Here is an 11,710-nt window from a genome sequence, read left to right on the forward strand (position 1 = left end):
CCCCCGGCCCCCGCAGTTGTCAACATACAACATGGCTGAATTTCGGAGGTGACACTGCTGCAGTCTGTCGGACGCGCTCAAGGGGAAACCACAATCTGCATAGTGTATTTAAGCGGTTAGGCTTCCACGAGGGAAATGTTTATCCTATTTTAACTCAAGGCGTGTTTTTTTTTTTGAATAGCGAATAATGCTCAGCCTTACAAGGGGTAGCGTAGCCCTCAAAGGGTTGGGGCGGTGTTTAATTACAGTAAAAAGTATCAGTCGAAGACTAGTGTGCGCAGAGCATGCCGACGACATTGGCAACAGTGAAGTTTATGATGTTATTATATCAGGGGGAGGCATGGTTGGATCTGCAATGGCATGCTCCCTAGGTGAGTTACATCATCCAGCTATCAAAATCAAACATATTTTGGGCTCTGATTAAGGACAGAATAAAAGCACAAACTCCCTTGGCAGGCATGGATCCTAATTTGTCAGAGAAGAAGATCCTTCTCCTTGAAGCAGGGAACAGGAAAGTGATGGAAAAGCCCCCTGACAACTACAGCACCAGAGTCAGCTCCATTAGTCCGGGGTCTGCCACACTCCTCAGTGGTGCGGTTCAGCTCACCGTTTTGTTTTTGTCCTCTGATTATTCTCAAGTCACATACACTTTTCCACAGCACGTTAGTGTACCATGAGAGATTGTTCGGTGTGCTGTAGGATTTTATTCAATTTCACTTGATTACTTCAAAAATGATGGGCCAGTACTGGGCCAATACCAGTTTTATTCCTATCTATCAAATATTGAAGGCTGCCAATACCAGCCAAACGTCTTACATTGAGTAAGTCCTCCTTGCCAGTAGGTGGTGCCCCACTTTAAATTGTGAAATCTAGTGCAGCAGAAAAAAGATGGTCTTTCTTTAATCGTGTGTTGTTGTGTTTATCACAAATTTAATTTTCAACACTTCGCTACTCTGTTGGTTTTAGTAAGTACCCAAGACTTTATACTCGTACTGGGATGGGTCTGAAAACATGGTATTTTACATCCATCCATTTTCTTAGCCGCTTATCCTCACAAGAGTCGCGGGAGTGCTGGAGCCTATCCCAGCTGTCATCGTGGAGGAGGCAGGGTACACCCTGAACTGGTTGCTAGCCATTTGCAGGGCACATCGAGACAAACAGCCGCACTCACAATCACATCTAGGGGCAATTTAGAGTGTCCAATAAATGTTGCATGTTTTTGGGATGTGGGAGGGAACCGGAGTGCCCGGAGGAAACCCACGCAGGCACGGGGAGAACATGCAAACTCCTCAAAGGCGGGGCCGGGATTGAACCCGGGACCTCAGAACTGTAAGGCCAACGCTTTCCATCTGATCCACCGTGCCGTGGTATTTCACATCCCTAACAAAGCTGTAATTACGACGATTGATGTATATGTGTGCAGTGTGCTTAGAGGACAAGCGCACGTAACTGCAGCTTGAGGGTCAGCGGTTCGTATCCGGCGTCCATGCACATGTAGTTAGTTGAGGCCTGGGCAAGAGTTAACCCACATTTAAAGAAAAAAAAAAGTTCCATCATTGCCATATTACTAGCAGCCTGTAGTGGTCCGTGGCTGTTATCACAATGTCTTTATCTCATAATTTGTCTTCTCGACATTGAGCAGTTATATACATATATATAAATTTGAGCGAGTGTCCTTACACAGAACAAGTCAGAAAAAATAGTAGGTTCGCTGATCAAGAATTTTATGACTTAATTGCCAGAGGGAATTTTTTTTTTCGAATGCGTGGTACTTTTGACTTTCATTGATCTGTAGCGTTTTCCTGGCGAAAGGAGCTGGAAGAGCTGGTGGTCAGGATGTGGAGGGTCCGAAAGGATCCTGCCTGCTCTGGACCAAGTTCGCGTTACGTGCAAGTCCTCGATAGTGGGTAGCGTGGTGCCGGCAATCCATTCAGCGGTTTTGATTGTCCGTTGCTGTCTGAGTTTGTCTTTTTCTGTGGCGTCCCCAAACCAGTCTGTGACGGAGGTACACAGTACTGATTTGATGACCGCTGTGTAGAACTGTCTCAGCAGCCCTTGTGACGGGCCGTGCTTCCTCAGAAGCCGCAAGAAGTGCATTCTTTGCTGGGCTTTTTTGAGGATGGGGTTGACGTTCTTCCCCCACTTCAGGTCCTCTAAGACTGTAATTCTCAAGAACTTGAAGGTCCCGACGGTTGACACAAGACAGTTTGACAGCGTCAGGGGCAATGGTAGTGAAGGTTGCCTCCTTAAGTCCATAATCATCTCCACAGTCTTAAGAGTGTTCAACGCCAGGTTGTGTTGACCACACCATAGCTCCAGTCTCGCCACTTCCTGTCACTACGCAGATTCGTCGCCGTCTTTGATGAGGCCAGTGACCATGGTGTCGTCTGCGAACTTCAGGAGTTTGACAGTTGAATGCCACAAGGTGCAGTCGTTCATGTAAATCGAGAAGAGCAGAGGGAAGAGGACGCAACCTTGGGGTGCCCCGGTGCTGATAGTGCGCGTGGATGAGGTGGTGTCCCCCAGCCTCACCTGCTGTGTCCTACCCGTCAGGAAGTTGTAAATCCACCGGGAGATGGCGGGCGAGACGCTGAACTGGAGAGGTTTTTGGAGAAGAGGAGTTCAGGGATGATTGTTATTTGTCTGACCACCATCAGTGTGACTGAAGATTGAATGAATAATGCATGAAATTTAAAGTCTCTTTGAATGCCTAGAAAAGTGCTTAACAAGTGTATTATTATCATTTGTCTTTGACTACCACATGTAGTTACAATAAAGGTGTTCATTAGAGGCATAGGTTTGACCCAAATGCAATGTGAAATTCTTAATTGTCCCATTTTCAAGGTCCTCCAGTAGTTGTAGTAATCTGTTGTTTTCTGCAGGTGTTGGCGCATGGGAGCATATCACAAAGTTGAGGTGCAAGCCTTATAAGAAGATGCAGGTACGTTCATCATTCTTTGATTTAGTTGCTGATCTGAGAGCAGCAAAGCCCCCTCCCAAAAAAAAAATCTACATTTTCATGGTGTGTACAATGTTCCCTTGGTTTGACTCTGTCTTTCTGTTTTTAACATGAAAAGTACTACACCCTGATATTCTCCGATCTCCATGTATTTCTGTCATCCAGTAATCATAATAGTATACAATTTGTGGAGCGCAAACTCTTTGACATTCCACTTCAACTCAGTCTTACAGCGAAATGAACAAGAAACTCAATTCTTGCGTGTATAATTATGCACATAGTATAGAGTCATTTACATTAAATGGTGGGTTGCGGAGACGTGTAATTTCTTCATTCCTTTATGCAATTTCTGCCTGTATTAGAATACCTTCATGATAGACGAGCCGGGATGGGATGACCTACTTTTATTCTGAAAACCGTGATTTTGACGAGGATGAAGTCCTTTTGACATTTGCAAATTGCTACTCACTTCCCGCGTCTTCTAATTATGAAGATTCATGTGAACAAGTGCAAGAAGATGAAAGGTTGTTTGCCGCCTCGTGGCAATGGATGCGAGGCTCAGCTCGCCTTGTGATGTGGTTCGCCGTGACCGCAGCGTTTCGCTCCGGGCCTAAGATGTCATCATGCCGTGCCTTTTAGCGTGATTATGGCAGCGTACCTCACCCATGGTACCTTTATATTCTCCTGCTTTTTGGTTTGTTTTTGCCTGCTGGATCATAGTCATTCACATCTTACCCAGAGAAGGGGAAGATAAGTGCCGTGTGTCGAAATAACATTTGCACCGTGCGAAAACTTTCCCCACCTTAAAGGGGCGTTTGAACTCAGAACGAGGTCATTTTCTCTCAAGATTGCAAGCAAGTGTTAAAATCTTGCAAGGAAAGCAATCACTGCATCACGTCACCCCGTTTTAAAGAAACCCCAAACAATTTTTGGGCTGGTCTCTTTTTTTTTTTCCCCCTCTTAACCACTTATCACAAGTTGCGAGCCCAGAACGCCATTAGTGGGTTTGTTTTAAAGGGTATCCCCCCGACTTTATAGTACGATGGAAAGAAAGTGCTGCGGCAGTAATGTATTTCAGCTGAATGATGGGTTTCTTCAGAAGAGTTACAACCGAGGAGAGGATTAAGAAAACACTTTCACCCTGTCATGTTTAACTCAAATAGTGCATTCAAGTTCGGAGTCAGTGTTAAGCAGAAAGCATTAATATTGATATAATAATGTTACTGAAAACCTCATTTATGCATCAAATAACTCACTCATCACTGCCTCAGTACTGTTCAGTTGTATTTGACTTTTATGTATGATACTTTTTGCATTTAATCTCTAAGAACTGAGGTAAAATTTTTCTTTAATTTATGTGGAACACAATGTACAGTTTTTACAAATTCCTCCTTTTGAGTGCAATTTTTGAATTTCAAACTGGACCTAATTTTACAGTGGCTTACAAGAATATTTAATATACTGTAACAGAGCGCACCTGGCACCTGGTTACAAGCCTCACCGAGTACATTTGTAAAGGAAATACCATTTGGTACATACATGCGCCGCAGCTGTGTAAAAGCCGCAAGTGCCCCCATTGAAACACAAGATATTTACAAAGAATGACGGTACTGCTAATGCTAACAGGGCCGGTTAAAATAAAACTTACCGGTAAATATCACTGAGACACGCCAGTAACACAGCATCAACACTCGAGCACAGGGCCGGTAAAAGGCACTTCCTCGGCACATATATTCCACCGGTCTCATTCTTACCTTTTCCGCTTGATTGCCTCCTTGCGGCCGTTAGGAAAAAATGCACAAATGAGCCGCATCACCGCATAAACCGCAGGGTCGAAAGCGTGTGAAAAAAGTTGCGGCTTGTAGGCCAGAGATTATGGTACTTTTTAGGAATAAAACCTCTTTTTTCATATTTGCCCTCCACTAAACCCTACTATGCTACTGCTACATTGGTCAGGATGGTGGTACTTGGAGAGCAAAGTATTTTTTTTTTGGTGGTACTTGGTGTAAGTTTGAAAACCACTTTTCTGGATGAATGGTGCGTTGGTGACCTAATCCATTTAGCAGGCTGTGCCAAGCTTGAACCGCAACTTAGACTTGCTGAACGCTGCCCAGCTATATATGGAGGGGGCAGGATTAGTTTGAGGCGAGACCACAGGCGTTATGATAATGACTGTCTCATTTAGGTTTGGGATGCCTGCTCCGATGCCCTGATCACATTTGATAAGGACAACCTGGAAGAGGAGATGGCTTATATCGTAGAGAACGACGTGGTCGTGGCTGCACTCACCAAGCAGCTGGAGAGTCTGTCCGGTGAGCAGAACATCACTCAAGTCGCTTGACTCCACTGGCTGCCCGGAGCCAGTGCCACCACATTATTCCGTCCTTTGGTGTTTTTAGTTGTATTCCCGCCATGAGCCGTTTCTGTTTTTCCGCCAATTTGAACGAAAACCTCACATTTTAGGAACTGCCAAGGCCAGCCGGGCCCCGCGAGGACACGTGAAGTGGTCCAGTGACCTATTTAAAGCCACCATGTGCTCCCTGCCTTGCCACCACCACTCCGGGCTCTAAAGCGCTGACAACGTGCAGCGCTCTATTGCTGTTGACGTTAAATCAAAATGTTGCAAATAAATAGCAGCTCTGCTATGTGCCTGGCAGTTTTAGTGGCATATTTATAATTTTTCAATGGGCGGGTGTTTCCCGCACGTTTTTGGAATCCTTTGCCTGCCATTTGTCTTCCATTCTTTCTGCTCAAAGATGTACTACATGACAAGTGTGCTGCCTGTCAGCTGTTTTCAATTAAATCTCCCTCACCAATCACCAGAACCCCATATTTAACATCCGTGTTCAGTAACCAGTTGCCAATCTGTGGATGGGTCCTGCTCCAAGTCGGCATGAGCAAACGCAGCTCGGGCCACTTTCATGTTCTGGAGGACCAGCTGCCGGTATTTTAAGAAGTGGAGGAGGAGGTTCGATGCAGTATCCAACAAGCTGACAGCATGTGCAAAGCGTGGTGTGGTTGGCTTGTAGATAAACACGATTAGTCCATGGCATGTGGCAGGCCAAGGCCATTAAGACAAATCTGAGATGTAGACTTGAGCAAGCATCTTGCGGCAGGCAGAAGGAAGGCCACGGTGTTCTACAAGTGTTCCGTGTGCGTTTGTGTTTGTGCTTTCTTAGTGGAACAGTTATTAAAGGATTTAGCGTTATGATACGTACATAAGGCCAAGATGGATTGCTTTGTTTTCTCATGCAATTTTCTTCCTTCATCATTTTCTTTTACGCCCTGATTGTTTTTCAGACAACGTGCAAGTCAAGTACAGGTCCAAAGTGGTGAAGTACACATGGCCCATGCCCCACCGGGCTGTGCATTCCATGCCCTGGGTGCAGGTCAGGTTGGCCAGCGGGGAAATTCTTCAGACCAAACTGCTAGTAAGTCCAATTTCATTTGTCAAATTTGTAACTTCACGTGGCGTCATCTATTTTTTTTTTCTTTCTAACTCGATGTGTTTCAGATCGGAGCAGATGGGCCCAACTCCATTGTAAGGCGTCAATTAGGGATCCCCACTATCAAGTGGAATTATGACCAATCAGCTGTGGTTGCTGTGCTGGATTTGTCAGAGGTGAGCCATTGAGACGTCCGCCTCCCTTTTTTGAGGTGCATGAGAAGTTCTGTCTTTGTTGTTGTTGTATGTTCTGTTGAGGTCCCACTACATCCATCCATCCATCCATTTTCTTAGCCGCTTATCCTCACGAGAGTCGCGGGAGTGCTGGAGCCTATCCCAGCTGTCATTCGGCAGGAGGCAGGGTACACCCTGAACTGGTTGCCAGCCATTTGCAGGGCACATCGAGACAAACAGCCACACTCACAATCACACCTCGGGGTTATTTAGAGTATCCAATAATTGTAGCATGATTTTTGGAATGTGGGAAGAAATCGGAGTGCCTGGAGAAAACCCACGCAGGCACGGGGAGGACATGCAAACTCCACACAGACGGGGCCAGGATCGGACCTGGGTCCTCAGAACTGTGAGGCCAACGCTTTACTAGCTGATCCACCGTGCCGCGGTCCCAATACAAGAGTCGGCAAATATGTTTGCTTTTATATATAATGCTTAATCTGTTTTGATTGACACTGTTTTGTTAGTTACTGTATTTTAGTATCCTGTAACAATATGGTTACAACCAATATTAAAGATGCACAGTGAAATCTCTATATATGATGTTGAACACTTGCAACCATTCATTTGTTTTAATTGAATTTTTAATTCGTATGACCTCAAATATGCAGTGTATCTCAGATGATGTACTGTCTCATTTGTGTATGCGCCGTAGTACATGATCAATACATTTTTTCATGCTATATATGTGTCTTAACAGTCCACAGAGAACAATGTGGCATGGCAGAGGTTCCTCCCAACTGGACCCATTGCAATGTTACCGGTAATGTATTCGCATTATTGACTGTGGTGATTTTGTTGTTTTGTTTGTTTGTTTGTTTTCTTCATGAAATATACTATACGTCTGCTGTTTGATGAGTGCGTGATGTGCCGTCTTTATGCCGCAGCTGTCAGACACGGAGAGCTCTCTGGTGTGGTCGACCAGCCATCACCTGGCTGAGGAGCTCCTGGGGATGGATGACGAGTGCTTCGTTGACGCCATTAACTCAGCCTTTGTGAGTGACAATCAAAGCAAGCACGGAGAACGGAGCGTCCCTCAGATAAAAGTCGCAGCCTGTTTGTGTGTTGTGTCACGTGCGTTGTTTGTATCTTCCTACTCGTTAGTCCAACCAACGTTGTTGTTTTGGGAGACGTAAGCACGTTGTTTTGACCAAATTTGAAACAATAGCAATATTCCTCTGCAGAAATGATTGACCTATTCCTTTCTTGTGTTTGGAGGACCTCCTTTTTCCCAAGCTGGCTATTTTTACTCCCTGCTGATGGATGGGGTCACCATGGTTGAGTCACGTATGGTTTCAGGCCTGGTTTGGTAATTAAACTTGCGGTCTCCCAGTGTCGACCATTACGGCATGGAATGTTTTTCAAACAGAGCTAATTCAACTGTATTGCCTGGCCGGCATCTTCTTTTAATCAGCCCTAACTCCTCGAGCCTTGCCAAACCTTTTAGTTAGGGAGGGGAAATGATGGTCCTCGCCTGGAGTTCAACTTTGCTCCGATGTCAGCTAATTTATTTCTCGGCACTAAATGATAACGTCTGTTTTCTCTCTCATACGGTCGTCTTCCTCTCCACGTGAACTCTTCTGCGCGGTTCGCTCTCAGTGGAGTAATGAGAACCAGTCGGAGCTGGTCGAGACAGCCGGGTCACTCTTCCGGAGCGCCCTCGCTGCCATCATGCCGTCTGCAGGTTCACCTCGCCAGCTGCCCCCCAGTGTGGCCGGCATCGGCCCCAAATCACGCGTCATGTTCCCTCTCGGCATGGGCCATGCGTCTGAGTACATCAGGCACAGAGTTGCGCTTATTGGGTAAGATAAGCTGAAAATAGAGCTTATGTCTCCGTTTTCATTTCGTCACTTCACTTGAGCGACGTTGTATTTGATGCTCATTCATAATTTAAATAATGGCTCTCAACACAAAGCAAAACATGACAAAGTGACAGCTTATGACTCATAATTCAAAGTAGCACATTATAAACGTTCTTGATTTTTGTGACCGTTTCTTCCAAAAGAAGGAACATGAGAAGAAGAATATACACCAAAAAATGATGTAAAGGGGATTTCCAAGACTAACGACAACACTCACTTTTTTCATAAAGCCTTTCATTATTCTTGGGTTTAATTTTGACATCAGGTAACATTTTTACACTTGTATGACATATAGTGCTTATTTTGTTCAGGGTCATGCGTGAGCTGGATTGTGTTCCAGCTGACTTTGGGTGTGACGCAGGGTACACCCTAGACCGGGGGCCAATCACAGGGCACATATAGACACTATGGGAAACGTAAAGTCTTCAATTAAGTGTGCATAATTCTGGAGTGCGGACCAGAGTATGCGAAGAAAACCCACGGAACTATGTGGAAAGGGAGAATATGCCAACACTACCCAGAAGGCCCTGAACCGAGGTTCGAACCAGAAACTTCTGACCTGGAGGCAAGCATGTTTTTCGAAGGTTGCATTGGCGCACAACCCAATATGCCTTCATCATTACTCGATGAAGATGAAACACCCTCGAAATGATGTTTTGTCCCATGTTACTATTAGAATTGAGCAACTTTTACACATGTATGACTTAAGCATGTTGAAAATTGAATGGTTTATACACTTGAAGTTTTCTGATGCCGACAGTTTTACACTCAGTCGGTTACTTTGCCCTGCCGTTGGCTGGCAACAAGTTGAGGGTGTACTCCGCCTCCTGCCCGTTGACAGCTGGGATGGGCACCAGTACTCCGCGACCTTTGTGAGGATAAGCGGCTAAGAGGATGGATGGATGGATGGATGGATGGATGGATGGATGGATGGATGGATGGGTTATTTCGATCTCTGTTATTTCATATGGGAAACTGTTTCGAAGTCTTAACTAGGGTTTTAGCAGAGTGTGTTCAACTTGAGATTCTGCTGTACTTTTATTTGGAAGCCTATAAAATAGCCTTGTGCGTGCGTGTGTGTGGTGTATTTGTAGAGACAAGCATGTGTTTGTCTTTCCAGGGACGCGGCCCATCGTGTCCATCCTCTGGCTGGTCAGGGAGCCAACCTGGGCTTCGGGGATGTGGCTTGCCTCACACAGCTACTGAGCCAGGCCGCCTTTAACGGGAAGGACCTGGGTCAGTGAGAGCTCCAAACAGACACGAACACTCCAACCGAAACTCGGTGGTTTCCCCTTAAACTATTTTCCAAAGGCACATCTCACGTGCACGTTGTTGAATTATAAAAAGCATCATGTTTGATGCCATTTCCCCCGGTTCATTTGGCCAACAATTACATGCACATTGCTTTTAATGGAATATTGTTTTTGTTTTGTTTTTTTTAACCCCCCTAAATTTAAAATTATGTATTGACTCAATGCCACGTTGTCATTCAACCCCCTGTGGTTTGTTTTGCAGGAGCAATGCAGCACCTTTTAGAATATGAAACTGAGCGCCAGCGACACAACCTGCCCATGATGGCCGCCATTGACCTCATGAAGCGCCTCTATTCCACGAATACGGCTCCTGTGGTTCTCCTCCGCACCTTTGGCCTGCAGGCCACCAACATGCTCCCGACGCTAAAAGTAAGCTCGCTTGCGCCGGCCTTAAACTGACCGCCACTGATCCTACCAACCGCCATCCTGTCCAATCTAAGCTCCGCCTCAATGCTCGTTTTCGATTACACGTAGCTTTACTGCAGCAGTGCCTGTAATTTCCAGGGCTCTGAACTCACTTACTATGCCACCTAAGTTTAGCCCCAAATTTAGTGTTACCAAAAGTGTGTGGGTGGGGTGCAACGATGGCACGAGGGCATTAAGTTAGCGGTGGTGGCTTGTGTTTTCACACCACTGTTAATATCGACCACTCATGTGAAATGGCTTTATCCGCTACTAAGTGATTAAGACCAACACTGTACATTGTTGTAAGAGGCCCGCTCACGATGGACTCGCATTCACACTGCGAGGAAAACGTATTTGCGCCCTTCCTCATTTCAGATTTTGTCTTTTAGCAAACCAAACCAAACTCAGTGGTCAGAGCATTGGTCTCGGTAAACCAGGGGTCGTGAGTTCGTTTCTAACTGGGGCCTCCACTCCCCACAAAGGGTCGCGTCAGGAAGGGCATCCGGCGTAAAAACTGCAGCAAACAAATATGAGCGTTCATCTGAGATGGCACGCTGTGGTGACCCCTAATGGGACAAGCCGAAAGAAACCACATAAATGGCTCAGAAAGTGGAAAAATGGTTTTAATATCTTGTCAAGCTAACCCAATTAAAAATAAATTACAGTTTACAAATGATAATTTCTTTAATTGAGTGCAAGGAAGTCTATCATATCTTTGTGGCCCTATATGGAAAAAGTAATAACCCACCTTTTGCAATCACAAGTAGAGTGTGATAATCCATTTTTTTTTTTTTTTTTTTTTTTTTTTTTTTTGGGAAAGCTGAGTTCAAGTTTAGGCGGCACGGTGGATCAGATGCTAAAGCATTGGCCTCACAGTTCTGAGGTCCGCGGTTCAATCCCGGGCCCGCCTGTGTGGAGTTTGCATATTCTTCCCATGCCTAGGTGGGTTTCCTCAGGGCACTCCGGTTTCCCCCCAGAGCCCAAAAACATACAACATTAATTGGACACTCTAAATTGCCCCTAGGTATGATTGTGAGTGCGGCTGTCTGTCTCCATGTGTCCTGCAATTGGCTGGCAACCAGTTCAGGGTGTACCCCGCCTCCTGCCCCTTGACAGCTGGGATACGCTCCAGCACTCCCCGTGACCCTCGTGAGGATAAGTGGCGAAGAAAATGGATGGATGGAGGGATGGATGAATGGATGGATGGATGGAGTTCAAGTTTAGTTAACTGTGAATAACCACCCGGCCTGGTTCATGCAGGACTGGAAATGTGACCTTTAGTCCACCTTACAGAATAAGATATTTCCTCTTTTCCTTGTGCAGGAGCAGATCATGGCGTTTGCCAGCAAGTAAGCGAGGCAGAGGGCCACCAAGAGCTCTGAAATGGTGTAAAAAATGTGTGACGCAAATTAAATTTAAATAAAGGTTTATTTTTCTTCCTTGAGTTTCTATCGTCTTTGGGGCTACAGGGTCTTTGTTGATGAAGTCCAGA

At 45.5% G+C, this 11,710-nt stretch overlaps 1 protein-coding gene across 1 annotated transcript; it reads left to right on the plus strand.

Annotated features, from left to right (window-relative positions):
- The first annotated feature begins 15 nt into the window (after positions 1 to 15).
- coq6 (coenzyme Q6 monooxygenase) lies at positions 16 to 11,657 on the plus strand. The gene is made up of 12 exons (XM_061844579.1): positions 16 to 371; positions 457 to 591; positions 2,883 to 2,941; positions 5,145 to 5,271; positions 6,260 to 6,390; positions 6,474 to 6,581; positions 7,339 to 7,401; positions 7,526 to 7,633; positions 8,238 to 8,440; positions 9,621 to 9,736; positions 10,016 to 10,182; positions 11,542 to 11,657. Exons 1-12 carry the CDS (start codon positions 188 to 190, stop codon positions 11,569 to 11,571), a joined length of 1,431 nt encoding a protein of 476 aa, XP_061700563.1. The 5' UTR covers positions 16 to 187; the 3' UTR covers positions 11,572 to 11,657.
- Positions 11,658 to 11,710: the final 53 nt, after the last annotated feature.

This window comes from Syngnathoides biaculeatus, chromosome 15, assembly GCF_019802595.1.
Source record: "Syngnathoides biaculeatus isolate LvHL_M chromosome 15, ASM1980259v1, whole genome shotgun sequence".
NCBI lineage: Eukaryota > Metazoa > Chordata > Actinopteri > Syngnathiformes > Syngnathidae > Syngnathoides > Syngnathoides biaculeatus.

What these genes read in the sequence shown, in the direction of transcription:
- coq6 (XM_061844579.1), top strand. Translation starts at nt 188, where the DNA reads ATGCTCAGCCTTACAAGGGGTAGCGTAGCCCTCAAAGGGTTGGGGCGG. An exon ending in GCAGCTGGAGAGTCTGTCCG is followed by an intron (nt 5,272 to 6,259) that starts GTGAGCAGAACA and finishes ATTGTTTTTCAG; the next exon opens with ACAACGTGCAAGTCAAGTAC. An exon ending in TTCTTCAGACCAAACTGCTA is followed by an intron (nt 6,391 to 6,473) that starts GTAAGTCCAATT and finishes GATGTGTTTCAG; the next exon opens with ATCGGAGCAGATGGGCCCAA.